The 16161-nt window shown below is 44.9% G+C and overlaps 4 protein-coding genes and 1 long non-coding RNA gene across 5 annotated transcripts; 3 read left to right on the forward strand and 2 right to left on the reverse strand.

The window, feature by feature from the left end:
- Positions 1-746: 746 nt before the first annotated feature.
- On the reverse strand, positions 747-2352 carry LOC129922077 (uncharacterized). Its single transcript, XM_056006811.1, has 3 exons — positions 2315-2352; positions 1637-1865; positions 747-818 (listed from the first exon to the last, which is right to left on the reverse strand). The coding sequence occupies exons 1-3, from the start codon at positions 2350-2352 to the stop codon at positions 747-749; spliced, it is 339 nt and encodes a 112-aa protein (XP_055862786.1).
- A 323-nt stretch (positions 2353-2675) lies between these two features.
- On the forward strand, positions 2676-3532 carry LOC129922266 (anti-sigma-I factor RsgI2-like; the record flags this gene model as incomplete). Its single annotated transcript, XM_056007802.1, has 2 exons — positions 2676-3184; positions 3448-3532. Coding segments are annotated over 2 exons (594 nt in total), but the record flags the coding sequence as incomplete, so codon positions are not given.
- A 76-nt stretch (positions 3533-3608) lies between these two features.
- LOC129926522 (uncharacterized) lies at positions 3609-5067 on the reverse strand. The gene is made up of 4 exons (XR_008778226.1): positions 4951-5067; positions 4561-4686; positions 3949-4056; positions 3609-3684 (listed from the first exon to the last, which is right to left on the reverse strand). It is a non-coding gene; the product is annotated as an uncharacterized LOC129926522 (long non-coding RNA).
- Positions 5068-7475: 2408 nt separating this feature from the next.
- LOC129922440 (cell surface glycoprotein 1-like) lies at positions 7476-13041 on the forward strand (the record flags this gene model as incomplete). Its single annotated transcript, XM_056008840.1, has 7 exons — positions 7476-8021; positions 9700-9724; positions 9832-10072; positions 10162-10178; positions 10984-11382; positions 11992-12158; positions 12952-13041. Coding segments are annotated over 7 exons (1485 nt in total), but the record flags the coding sequence as incomplete, so codon positions are not given.
- Positions 13042-13445: 404 nt separating this feature from the next.
- On the forward strand, positions 13446-14535 carry LOC129922687 (endoglucanase A-like; the record flags this gene model as incomplete). Its single annotated transcript, XM_056009840.1, has 2 exons — positions 13446-14042; positions 14437-14535. Coding segments are annotated over 2 exons (696 nt in total), but the record flags the coding sequence as incomplete, so codon positions are not given.
- Between the last annotated feature and the right edge of the window lie 1626 nt (positions 14536-16161).

Consider the following 16161-nt stretch of genomic DNA (forward strand, 5'->3'; position numbering starts at 1 on the left):
CCTTTTTTGAGATGTGTCCATCCAGGCAGCTTTCAGGTTTCATCAATGAAGAGTTTGGAAGCCAATAAGAGGAATTGTAAAAAGAGTATGAAAGATTTTGAAAATTTCTAATTATCTGATCGAACATTTCAACAACATAGTATTGCTCAATAGCATTTTACATCAGATTACTATTGATGGTTTTTATTCATTGCAATATTAAAATAGTATTTTGATTGAAAGCATAATTTCAAATCTTAAATTTTATTATCCATGTAAATAAAGCTTGAAACATTTATGATACCTATGCATTTTTTCTATATTTCACAGGTTCCTGAATATCAATTTATTAATTATTCAATCTCAGAGAAGAATATCTATATTCTCGTAACACCTGGGAGTGCCATATATGTTGAAGGATGTTTTGGTAAGAATTTGAATTTTTTTTCTTACCATGTTTTGTTCTAGCTTTTAAGCTAAATTGTGGCATGAGAGCTTATCTAAGACATGCATTACTATTTAAAAGTACAGTATTTAACTTTATAAGTAATCTTATGTCTAGCTATTTCACAGTGACCATGATTATGAACATCATTTTGCCAAAACTTTATACATTGAAATTGAACTGGATGTCATTTTAGTTGTGCTCTATAAACTATTGTAGACTTTTTTTTAGAGGTGTGATCGCTGATTAGTAAAACACCTGCCTTTGAATCCTATGAAGACGGGTTTTTAATTTCAGGATCTCTAGGGTGCATTTTAGTTCATCAAGGCTCTATTTTCAATCTGCCATGGATAAAAATAACCACTACCCTAAAGAGAGTTGTATCAATAGGATACTGTAGTAAAGAATGGGAAAAGGTTGTTCTTAACAGCTGGTGAATGTAATTAAGATTTAAAAAATAAGGATCTCATGAAGTTTTAAATATGCCACAACCAGAGATGAAATGAAAGGATGGCCTTATTTTAAGTATAGTAGACAAAACATGCAATGATGTCAAATTTTAAATGTGGCCCAAATAAAATAATTCTAGTTATTAATTTATAATTTTAGAATATTTATGTAATTTACAAATTTGTTGCACATAAAAATATTTTTCCTTTATCCTCCAGGAACATATACCACAACAACAACCACAACTCCTGAACCTCCACCAACATCTTTACCTACACCAACCTATATTCCAACTCCAACATCAGTACCAACACCTACATCTGAACTGACACCAACATCAGCTCCAACACCAACATCAGTCCCAACACCAACATCAGTCCCAACACCAACACCAGTACCAACTCCAACATCTAAACTGACATCAACATCAGCTCCAACACCAACATCAGTACCAACACCAACCTCTGAACAGACACCAACATCAGTACCAACACCTACATCTGAACTGACACCAACATCAGCTCCAACACCAACCTCTGAACTTACACCAACAACAGCTCCAACTCCAACATCTGAACTGACACCAACATCAGCTCCAACACCAACATCAGTACCAACACCAACCTCTGAACTGACACCAACATCAGCACCAACACCAACATCAGTACCAACACCTACATCAGTTCCAACCCCAACATCTGAACTGACACCAACATCAGCACCAACACCAACCTCTGAACTTACACCAACATCAGCTCCAACATCAATTCCAACACCAACATCTATTCCTCCTGGAACATATACCACAACAACAACCACAACTCCTGAACCTCCACCAACATCTTTACCTACACCAACCTCTATTCCAACTCCAACATCAGTACCAACACCTACATCTGAACTGACACCAACATCAGCTCCAACACCAACATCAGTCCCAACACCAACCTCTGAACTTACACCTACATCAGTACCAACTCCTACATCTGAACTGACACCAACATCAGCTCCAACACCAACATCAGTACTAACACCAACATCTGAACTGACACCAACATCAGCTCCAACATCAGTGCCAACACCAACATCTTTCCAAACTCCAACATCTGAACTTACACCAACATCAGTGCCAACACCAACATCTGAACTGACACCAACATCAGCTCCAACACCAACCTCTGAACTTACACCAACATCAGTTCCAACACCAACATCTGAACTGACACCAACATCAGCTCCAACACCAACATCAGCTCCATCTTCTGTGCCAACACAAACATCAGTACCAACACCTACATCTGTTACAACCCCAACATCTGAACTGACACCAACATCAGCACCAACACCAACCTCTGAACTTACACCAACATCAGCTCCAACTCCAACATCTGAACTGACACCAACATCAGCTCCAACACCAACATCAGCTCCAACACCAACCTCTGAACTGACACAAACATCAGCTCCAACACCAACATCAGTACTAACACCAACATCTGAACTGACACCAACATCAGCTCCAACATCAGTGCCAACACCAACATCTTTCCAAACTCCAGCATCTGAACTTACACCAACATCAGTGCCAACACCAACATCTAAACTGACACCAACATCAGCTCCAACACCAACCTCTGAACTTACACCAACATCAGTTCCAACACCAACATCTGAACTGACACCAACATCAGCTCCAACACCAACATCAGCTCCATCTTCTGTGCCAACACAAACATCAGTACCAACACCTACATCTGTTCCAACCCCAACATCTGAACTGACACCAACATCAACTCCAACACCAACCTCTGAACTGACACCAACATCAGCTCCAACACCAACATCAGTACCAACACCAACCTCTGAACTGACACCAACATCAGCACCAACACCAACATCAGTACCAACACCTACATCAGTTCCAACCCCAACATCTGAACTTACACCAACATCAGCACCAACACCAACCTCTGAACTTACACCAACATCAGCTCCAACATCAATTCCAACACCAACATCTATTCCTCCTGGAACATATACCACAACAACAACCACAACTCCTGAACCTCCACCAACATCTTTACCTACACCAACCTCTATTCCAACTCCAACATCAGTACCAACACCTACATCTGAACTGACACCAACATCAGCTCCAACACCAACATCAGTCCCAACACCAACCTCTGAACTTACACCTACATCAGTACCAACTCCTACATCTGAACTGACACCAACATCAGCTCCAACATCAGTGCCAACACTAACATCTTTCCAAACTCCAACATCTGAATTTACACCAACATCAGTGCCAACACCAACATCTGAACTGACACCAACATCAGCTCCAACACCAACCTCTGAACTTACACCAACATCAGTGCCAACACCAACATCAGCTCCAACATCAGTGCCAACACCAACATCTTTCCAAACTCCAACATCTGAACTTACACCAACATCAGTGCCAACACCAACATCTGAACTGACACCAACATCAGCTCCAACACCAACCTCTAAACTTACACCAACATCAGTGCCAACACCAACATCTGAACTGACACCAACATCAGCTCCAACACCAACATCAGCTCCATCTTCTGTGCCAACACAAACATCAGTACCAACACCTACATCTGTTCCAACCCAAACATCTGAACTGACACCAACATCAGCACCAACACCAACCTCTGAACTTACACCAACATCAGCTCCAACTCCAACATCTGAACTGACACCAACATCAGCTCCAACACCAACATCAGTACCAACACCAACCTCTGAACTGACACCAACATCAGCACCAACACCTACATCAGTTCCAACCCCAACATCTGAACTGACACCAACAACAGCTCCTACACCAACCTCTGAACTTACACCAACATCAGCTCCTACACCAACCTCTAAACTTACACCAACATCAGTGCCAACACCAACATCTGAACTGACACCAACATCAGCTTCAACACCAACATCAGCTCCAACTTCTGTGCCAACACAAACATCAGTATCAACACCTACATCTGTTCCAACCCCAACATCTGAACTGACACCAACATCAGTGCCAACACCAACATCTGAACTTACACCAACATCAGCTCCAACACCAACATCAGCTCCAACACCAACATCAGTACCAACACCAACCTCTGAACAGACACCAACATCAGCACCAACACCTACATCAGTTCCAACCCCAACATCTGAACTGACACCAACATCAGCTCCAACACCAACAATAGCTCCAACTTTTGTACCAACACAAACATCAGTACCAACACCTACATCAGTTCCAACCCCAACATCTGAACTGACACCAACATCAACTCCAACACCAACCTCTGAACTTACACCTACATCAGTACCAACACCAACATCTGAACTGACACCAACATCAGCTCCAACATCAGTGCCAACACCAACATCTTTCCAAACTCCAACATCTGAACTTACACCAACATCAGTGCCAACACCAACATCTGAACTGACACCAACATCAGCTCCAACACCAACCTCTGAACTTACACCAACATCAGTGCCAACACCAACATCTGAACTGACACCAACATCAGCTCCAACACCAACATCAGCTCCATCTTCTGTGCCAACACAAACATCAGTACCAACACCTACATCTGTTCCAACCCCAACATCTGAACTGACACAAACATCAGCACCAACACCAACCTCTGAACTTACACCAACATCAGCTCCAACTCCAACATCTGAACTGACACCAACATCAGCTCCAACACCAACATCAGTACCAACACCAACCTCTGAACTGACACCAACATCAGCACCAACACCTACATCAGTTCCAACCCCAACATCTGAACTGACACCAACATCAGCTCCTACACCAACCTCTGAACTTACACCAACATCAGCTCCTACACCAACCTCTGAACTTACACCAACATCAGTGCCAACACCAACATCTGAACTGACACCAACATCAGCTCCAACACCAACATCAGCTCCAACTACTGTGCCAACACAAACATCAGTACCAACACCTACATCTGTTCCAACCCCAACATCTGAACTGACACCAACATCAGTGCCAACACCAACATCTGAACTTACACCAACATCAGCTCCAACACCAACATCAGCTCCAACACCAACATCAGTACCAACACCAACCTCTGAACTGACACCAACATCAGCACCAACACCTACATCAGTTCCAACCCCAACATCTGAACTGACACCAACATCAGCTCCAACACCAACAACAGCTCCAACTTCTGTGCCAACACAAACATCAGTACCAACACCTACATCAGTTCCAACCCCAACATCTGAACTGACACCAACATCAACTCCAACACCAACCTCTGAACTGACACCAACATCAGCTCCAACACCAACATCAGTACCAACACCAACCTCTGAACTGACACCAACATCAGCACCAACACCAACATCAGTACCAACACCTACATCAGTTCCAACCCCAACATCTGAACTGACACCAACATCAGCACCAACACCAACCTCTGAACTTACACCAACATCAGCTCCAACATCAATTCCAACACCAACATCTATTCCTCCTGGAACATATACCACAACAACAACCACAACTCCTGAACCTCCACCAACATCTTTACCTACACCAACCTCTATTCCAACTCAAACATCAGCTCCAACACCAACCTCTGAACTTACACCTACATCAGTACCAACTCCTACATCTGAACTGACACCAACATCAGCTCCAACATCAGTGCCAACACCAACATCTTTCCAAACTCCTACATCTGAACTTACACCAACATCAGTGCCAACACCAACATCTGAACTGACACCAACATCAGCTCAAACACCAACATCTGAACTGACACCAACATCTGAACTGACACCAACATCAGCTCCAACATCAGTGCCAACACCAACATCTTTCCAAACTCCAACATCTGAACTTACACCAACATCAGCTCCAACACCAACATCTGAACTGACACCAACATCAGCTCCAACACCAACATCAGCTCCAACTTCTGTGCCAACACAAACATCAGTACCAACACCTACATCTGTTCTAACCCCAACATCTGAACTGACACCAACATCAGCACCAACACCAACCTCTGAACTTACACCAACATCAGCTCCAACTCCAACATCTGAACTGACATCAACATCAGCTCCAACACCAACTTCAGCTCCAACTTCTGTGCCAACACCAACATCTTTCCAAACTCCAACATCTGAACTTACACCAACATCAGTGCCAACACCAACATCTGAACTGACACCAACATCAGCTCCAACACCAACCTCTGAACTTACACCAACATCAGTGCCAACACCAACATCTGAACTGAAACCAACATCAGCTCCTACACCAACCTCTGAACTTACACCAACATCAGTGCCAACACCAACATCAGTTCCAACACCAACATCAGTACTAACACCAACATCTGAACTGACACCAACATCAGCTCCAACATCAGTGCCAACACCAACATCTTTCCAAACTCCAACATCTGAACTTACACCAACATCAGCTCCAACACCAACATCTGAACTGACACCAACATCAGCTCCAACACCAACATCAGCTCCAACTTCTGTGCCAACACAAACATCAGTACCAACACCTACATCTGTTCCAACCCCAACATCTGAACTGACACCAACATCAGCACCAACACCAACCTCTGAACTTACACCAACATCAGCTCCAACTCCAACATCTGAACTGACACCAACATCAGCTCCAACACCAGCTCCAACACCAACATCAGTTCCAACACCAACATCTGAACTGACACCAACATCAGCTCCAACACCTACATCAGTTCCAACCCTAACATCTGAACTGACACCAACATCAGCTCCAACACCAACAACAGCTCCAACTTCTGTGCCAACACAAACATCAGTACCAACACCTACATCAGTTCCAACCCCAACATCTGAACTTACACCAACATCAACTCCAACACCAACCTCTGAACTTACACCTACATCAGTACCAACACCAACATCTGAACTGACACCAACATCAGCTCCAACATCAGTGCCAACACCAACATCTTTCCAAACTCCAACATCTGAACTTACACCAACATCAGTGCCAACACCAACATCTGAACTGACACCAACATCAGCTCCAACACCAACCTCTGAACTTACACCAACATCAGTGCCAACACCAACATCTGAACTGACACCAACATCAGCTCCAACACCAACATCAGCTCCATCTTCTGTGCCAACACAAACATCAGTACCAACACCTACATCTGTTCCAACCCCAACATCTGAACTGACACCAACATCAACACCAACACCAACCTCTGAATCTACACCAACATCAGCTCCAACTCCAACATCTGAACTGACACCAACATCAGCTCCAACACCAACATCAGTACCAACACCAACCTCTGAACTGACACCAACATCAGCACCAACACCTACATCAGTTCCAACCCCAACATCTGAACTGACACCAACATCAGCTCCTACACCAACCTCTGAACTTACACCAACATCAGCTCCTACACCAACCTCTGAACTTACACCAACATCAAAGCCAACACCAACATCTGAACTGACACCAACATCAGCTCCAACAACAACATCAGCTCCAACTTCTGTGCCAACACAAACATCAGTACCAACACCTACATCTGTTCCAACCCCAACATCTGAACTGACACCAACATCAATTCCAACACCAACATCTATTCCTCCTGGAACATATACCACAACAACAACCACAACTCCTGAACCTCCACCAACATCTTTACCTACACCAATCTCTATTACAACTCCAACATCAGTACCAACACCCACATCTGAACTGACACCAACATCAGCTCCAACACCAACATCAGTCCCAACACCAACCTCTGAACTTACACCAACATCAGCTCCAACTACAACATCTGAACTGACACCAACATCAGCTCCAACACCAACATCAGCTCCAACACCAACCTCTGAACTGACACCAACATCAGCTCCAACACCAACATCAGTACTAACACCAACATCTGAACTGACACCAACATCAGCTCCAACATCAGTGCCAACACCAACATCTTTCCAAACTCCAGCATCTGAACTTACACCAACATCAGTGCCAACACCAACATCTGAACTGACACCAACATCAGCTCCAACACCAACCTCTGAACTTACACCAACATCAGTTCCAACACCAACATCTGAACTGACACCAACATCAGCTCCTACACCAACCTCTGAACTTACACCAACATCAGTGCCAACACCAACATCAGTTCCAACACCAACATCAGTACTAACACCAACATCTGAACTGACACCAACATCAGCTCCAACATCAGTGCCAACACAAACATCAGTACCAACACCTACAACTGTTCCAACCCCAACATCTGAACTGACACCAACATCAGCACCAACACCAACCTTTGAACTTACACCAACATCAGCTCCAACTCCAACATCTGAACTGACACCAACATCAGCTCCAACACCAGCTCCAACACCAACATCAGTTCCAACACCAACATCTGAACTGACACCAACATCAGCTCCAACACCTACATCAGTTCCAACCCCAACATCTGAACTGACACCAACATCAGCTCCAACACCAACAACAGCTCCAACTTCTGTGCCAACACAAACATCAGTACCAACACCTACATCAGTTCCAACCCCAACATCTGAACTGACACCAACATCAACTCCAACACCAACCTCTGAACTTACACCTACATCAGTACCAACACCAACATCTGAACTGACACCAACATCAGCTCCAACATCAGTGCCAACACCAACATCTTTCCAAACTCCAACATCTGAACTTACACCAACATCAGTGCCAACACCAACATCTGAACTGACACCAACATCAGCTCCAACACCAACCTCTGAACTTACACCAACATCAGTGCCAACACCAACATCTGAAATGACACCAACATCAGCTCCAACACCAACATCAGCTCCATCTTCTGTGCCAACACAAACATCAGTACCAACACCTACATCTGTTCCAACCCCAACATCTGAACTGACACCAACATCAACACCAACACCAACCTCTGAATCTACACCAACATCAGCTCCAACTCCAACATCTGAACTGACACCAACATCAGCTCCAACACCAACATCAGTACCAACACCAACCTCTGAACTGACACCAACATCAGCACCATCTTCTGTGCCAACACAAACATCAGTACCAACACCTACATCTGTTCCAACCCCAACATCTGAACTTACACCAACATCAGCTCCTACACCAACCTCTGAACTTACACCAACATCAGTGCCAACACCAACATCTGAACTGACACCAACATCAGCTCCAACACCAACATCAGCTCCAACTTCTGTGCCAACACAAACATCAGTACCAACACCTACATCTGTTCCAACCCCAACATCTGAACTGACATCAACATCAATTCCAACACCAACATCTATTCCTCCTGGAACATATACCACAACAACAACCACAACTCCTGAACCTCCACCAACATCTTTACCTACACCAATCTCTATTACAACTCCAACATCAGTACCAACACCCACATCTGAACTGACACCAACATCAGCTCCAACACCAACATCAGTCCCAACACCAACCTCTGAACTTACACCAACATCAGCTCCAACTCCAACATCTGAACTGACACCAACATCAGCTCCAACACCAACATCAGCTCCAACACCAACCTCTGAACTGACACCAACATCAGCTCCAACACCAACATCAGTACTAACACCAACATCTGAACTGACACCAACATCAGCTCCAACATCAGTGCCAACACCAACATCTTTCCAAACTCCAGCATCTGAACTTACACCAACATCAGTGCCAACACCAACATCTGAACTGACACCAACATCAGCTCCAACACCAACCTCTGAACTTACACCAACATCAGTTCCAACACCAACATCTGAACTGACACCAACATCAGCTCCAACACCAACATCAGCTCCATCTTCTGTGCCAACACCAACATCAGTACCAACACCTACATCTGAACTGACACCAACATCAGCACCAACACCTACATCAGTTCCAACCCCAACATCTGAACTGACAGCAACATCAGCTCCAACACCAACAACAGCTCCAACTTCTGTGCCAACACAAACATCAGTACCAACACCTACATCAGTTCCAACCCCAACATCTGAACTGACACCAACATCAACTCCAACACCAACCTCTGAACTGACACCAACATCAGCTCCAACACCAACATCAGTACCAACACCAACCTCTGAACTGACACCAACATCAGCACCAACACCAACATCAGTACCAACACCTACATCAGTTCCAACCCCAACATCTGAACTGACACCAACATCAGCACCAACACCAACCTCTGAACTTACACCAACATCAGCTCCAACATCAATTCCAACACCAACATCTATTCCTCCTGGAACATATACCACAACAACAACCACAACTCCTGAACCTCCACCAACATCTTTACCTACACCAACCTCTATTCCAACTCAAACATCAGCTCCAACACCAACCTCTGAACTTACACCTACATCAGTACCAACTCCTACATCTGAACTGACACCAACATCAGCTCCAACATCAGTGCCAACACCAACATCTTTCCAAACTCCTACATCTGAACTTACACCAACATCAGTGCCAACACCAACATCTGAACTGACACCAACATCAGCTCAAACACCAACATCTGAACTGACACCAACATCTGAACTGACACCAACATCAGCTCCAACATCAGTGCCAACACCAACATCTTTCCAAACTCCAACATCTGAACTTACACCAACATCAGCTCCAACACCAACATCTGAACTGACACCAACATCAGCTCCAACACCAACATCAGCTCCAACTTCTGTGCCAACACAAACATCAGTACCAACACCTACATCTGTTCTAACCCCAACATCTGAACTGACACCAACATCAGCACCAACACCAACCTCTGAACTTACACCAACATCAGCTCCAACATCAGTGCCAACACCAACATCTTTCCAAACTCCAACATCTGAAATAACACCAACATCAGCTCAAACACCAACATCTGAACAGACACCAACATCAGCTCCAACACCAACATCAGCTCCAACTTCTGTGCCAACACAAACATCAGTACCAACACCTACATCTGTTCTAACCCCAACATCTGAACTGACACCAACATCAGCACCAACACCAACCTCTGAACTTACACCAACATCAGCTCCAACTCCAACATCTGAACTGACATCAACATCAGCTCCAACACCAACATCAGCTCCAACTTCTGTGCCAACACCAACATCTTTCCAAACTTCAACATCTGAACTTACACCAACATCAGTGCCAACACCAACATCTGAACTGACACCAACATCAGCTCCAACACCAACCTCTGAACTTTCACCAACATCAGTGCCAACACCAACATCTGAACTGACACCAACATCAGCTCCTACACCAACCTCTGAACTTACACCAACATCAGTGCCAACACCAACATCAGCTCCAACACCAACATCAGTACTAACACCAACATCTGAACTGACACCAACATCAGCTCCAACATCAGTGCCAACACCAACATCTTTCCAAACTCCAACATCTGAACTTACACCAACATCAGCTCCAACACCAACATCTGAACTGACACCAACATCAGCTCCAACACCAACATCAGCTCCAACTTCTGTGCCAACACAAACATCAGTACCAACACCTACATCTGTTCCAACCCCAACATCTGAACTGACACCAACATCAGCACCAACACCAACCTCTGAACTTACACCAACATCAGCTCCAACTCCAACATCTGAACTGACACCAACATCAGCTCCAACACCAGCTCCAACACCAACATCATTTCCAACACCAACCTCTGAACTGACACCAACATCAGCACCAACACCTACATCAGTTCCAACCCCAACATCTGAACTGACACCAACATCAGCTCCTACACCAACCTCTGAACTTACACCAACATCAGCTCCTACACCAACCTCTGAACTTACACCAACATCAAAGCCAACACCAACATCTGAACTGACACCAACATCAGCTCCAACAACAACATCAGCTCCAACTTCTGTGCCAACACAAACATCAGTACCAACACCTACATCTGTTCCAACCCCAACATCTGAACTGACACCAACATCAATTCCAACACCAACATCTATTCCTCCTGGAACATATACCACAACAACAACCACAACTCCTGAACCTCCACCAACATCTTTACCTACACCAATCTCTATTACAACTCCAACATCAGTACCAACACCCACATCTGAACTGACACCAACATCAGCTCCAACACCAACATCAGTCCCAACACCAACCTCTGAACTTACACCAACATCAGCTCCAACTACAACATCTGAACTGACACCAACATCAGCTCCAACACCAACATCAGCTCCAACACCAACCTCTGAACTGACACCAACATCAGCTCCAACACCAACATCAGTACTAACACCAACATCTGAACTGACACCAACATCAGCTCCAACATCAGTGCCAACACCAACATCTTTCCAAACTCCAGCATCTGAACTTACACCAACATCAGTGCCAACACCAACATCTGAACTGACACCAACATCAGCTCCAACACCAACCTCTGAACTTACACCAACATCAGTTCCAACACCAACATCTGAACTGACACCAACATCAGCTCCTACACCAACCTCTGAACTTACACCAACATCAGTGCCAACACCAACATCAGTTCCAACACCAACATCAGTACTAACACCAACATCTGAACTGACACCAACATCAGCTCCAACATCAGTGCCAACACAAACATCAGTACCAACACCTACAACTGTTCCAACCCCAACATCTGAACTGACACCAACATCAGCACCAACACCAACCTTTGAACTTACACCAACATCAGCTCCAACTCCAACATCTGAACTGACACCAACATCAGCTCCAACACCAGCTCCAACACCAACATCAGTTCCAACACCAACATCTGAACTGACACCAACATCAGCTCCAACACCTACATCAGTTCCAACCCCAACATCTGAACTGACACCAACATCAGCTCCAACACCAACAACAGCTCCAACTTCTGTGCCAACACAAACATCAGTACCAACACCTACATCAGTTCCAACCCCAACATCTGAACTGACACCAACATCAACTCCAACACCAACCTCTGAACTTACACCTACATCAGTACCAACACCAACATCTGAACTGACACCAACATCAGCTCCAACATCAGTGCCAACACCAACATCTTTCCAAACTCCAACATCTGAACTTACACCAACATCAGTGCCAACACCAACATCTGAACTGACACCAACATCAGCTCCAACACCAACCTCTGAACTTACACCAACATCAGTGCCAACACCAACATCTGAAATGACACCAACATCAGCTCCAACACCAACATCAGCTCCATCTTCTGTGCCAACACAAACATCAGTACCAACACCTACATCTGTTCCAACCCCAACATCTGAACTGACACCAACATCAACACCAACACCAACCTCTGAATCTACACCAACATCAGCTCCAACTCCAACATCTGAACTGACACCAACATCAGCTCCAACACCAACATCAGTACCAACACCAACCTCTGAACTGACACCAACATCAGCACCATCTTCTGTGCCAACACAAACATCAGTACCAACACCTACATCTGTTCCAACCCCAACATCTGAACTTACACCAACATCAGCTCCTACACCAACCTCTGAACTTACACCAACATCAGTGCCAACACCAACATCTGAACTGACACCAACATCAGCTCCAACACCAACATCAGCTCCAACTTCTGTGCCAACACAAACATCAGTACCAACACCTACATCTGTTCCAACCCCAACATCTGAACTGACATCAACATCAATTCCAACACCAACATCTATTCCTCCTGGAACATATACCACAACAACAACCACAACTCCTGAACCTCCACCAACATCTTTACCTACACCAATCTCTATTACAACTCCAACATCAGTACCAACACCCACATCTGAACTGACACCAACATCAGCTCCAACACCAACATCAGTCCCAACACCAACCTCTGAACTTACACCAACATCAGCTCCAACTCCAACATCTGAACTGACACCAACATCAGCTCCAACACCAACATCAGCTCCAACACCAACCTCTGAACTGACACCAACATCAGCTCCAACACCAACATCAGTACTAACACCAACATCTGAACTGACACCAACATCAGCTCCAACATCAGTGCCAACACCAACATCTTTCCAAACTCCAGCATCTGAACTTACACCAACATCAGTGCCAACACCAACATCTGAACTGACACCAACATCAGCTCCAACACCAACCTCTGAACTTACACCAACATCAGTTCCAACACCAACATCTGAACTGACACCAACATCAGCTCCAACACCAACATCAGCTCCATCTTCTGTGCCAACACCAACATCAGTACCAACACCTACATCTGAACTGACACCAACATCAGCACCAACACCTACATCAGTTCCAACCCCAACATCTGAACTGACAGCAACATCAGCTCCAACACCAACAACAGCTCCAACTTCTGTGCCAACACAAACATCAGTACCAACACCTACATCAGTTCCAACCCCAACATCTGAACTGACACCAACATCAACTCCAACACCAACCTCTGAACTGACACCAACATCAGCTCCAACACCAACATCAGTACCAACACCAACCTCTGAACTGACACCAACATCAGCACCAACACCAACATCAGTACCAACACCTACATCAGTTCCAACCCCAACATCTGAACTGACACCAACATCAGCACCAACACCAACCTCTGAACTTACACCAACATCAGCTCCAACATCAATTCCAACACCAACATCTATTCCTCCTGGAACATATACCACAACAACAACCACAACTCCTGAACCTCCACCAACATCTTTACCTACACCAACCTCTATTCCAACTCAAACATCAGCTCCAACACCAACCTCTGAACTTACACCTACATCAGTACCAACTCCTACATCTGAACTGACACCAACATCAGCTCCAACATCAGTGCCAACACCAACATCTTTCCAAACTCCTACATCTGAACTTACACCAACATCAGTGCCAACACCAACATCTGAACTGACACCAACATCAGCTCAAACACCAACATCTGAACTGACACCAACATCTGAACTGACACCAACATCAGCTCCAACATCAGTGCCAACACCAACATCTTTCCAAACTCCAACATCTGAACTTACACCAACATCAGCTCCAACACCAACATCTGAACTGACACCAACATCAGCTCCAACACCAACATCAGCTCCAACTTCTGTGCCAACACAAACATCAGTACCAACACCTACATCTGTTCTAACCCCAACATCTGAACTGACACCAACATCAGCACCAACACCAACCTCTGAACTTACACCAACATCAGCTCCAACATCAGTGCCAACACCAACATCTTTCCAAACTCCAACATCTGAAATAACACCAACATCAGCTCAAACACCAACATCTGAACAGACACCAACATCAGCTCCAACACCAACATCAGCTCCAACTTCTGTGCCAACACAAACATCAGTACCAACACCTACATCTGTTCTAACCCCAACATCTGAACTGACACCAACATCAGCACCAACACCAACCTCTGAACTTACACCAACATCAGCTCCAACTCCAACATCTGAACTGACATCAACATCAGCTCCAACACCAACATCAGCTCCAACTTCTGTGCCAACACCAACATCTTTCCAAACTTCAACATCTGAACTTACACCAACATCAGTGCCAACACCAACATCTGAACTGACACCAACATCAGCTCCAACACCAACCTCTGAACTTTCACCAACATCAGTGCCAACACCAACATCTGAACTGACACCAACATCAGCTCCTACACCAACCTCTGAACTTACACCAACATCAGTGCCAACACCAACATCAGCTCCAACACCAACATCAGTACTAACACCAACATCTGAACTGACACCAACATCAGCTCCAACATCAGTGCCAACACCAACATCTTTCCAAACTCCAACATCTGAACTTACACCAACATCAGCTCCAACACCAACATCTGAACTGACACCAACATCAGCTCCAACACCAACATCAGCTCCAACTTCTGTGCCAACACAAACATCAGTACCAACACCTACATCTGTTCCAACCCCAACATCTGAACTGACACCAACATCAGCACCAACACCAACCTCTGAACTTACACCAACATCAGCTCCAA

The sequence above is a fragment of the Biomphalaria glabrata genome, chromosome 1 (genome assembly GCF_947242115.1).
Source record: "Biomphalaria glabrata chromosome 1, xgBioGlab47.1, whole genome shotgun sequence".
NCBI lineage: Eukaryota > Metazoa > Mollusca > Gastropoda > Planorbidae > Biomphalaria > Biomphalaria glabrata.

Coding starts and splice junctions, on each gene's coding strand:
- LOC129922077 (XM_056006811.1), bottom strand. CDS start 2,352: ATGTTGGTGTTGGAGCTGATGTTTGTGTCAGTTCAGAG. Junction 1,866..2,314: donor ATGTTTGTGTCAGTTCAGAG/GTTGGTGTTGGA, acceptor TGTTGGTGTCAG/TTCAGATGTAGGAGTTGGTA. Junction 819..1,636: donor ATGTTGGTGTTGGAATTGAT/GTTGGAGCTGAT, acceptor TCTTTACTACAG/TATCCTATTGATACAACTCT.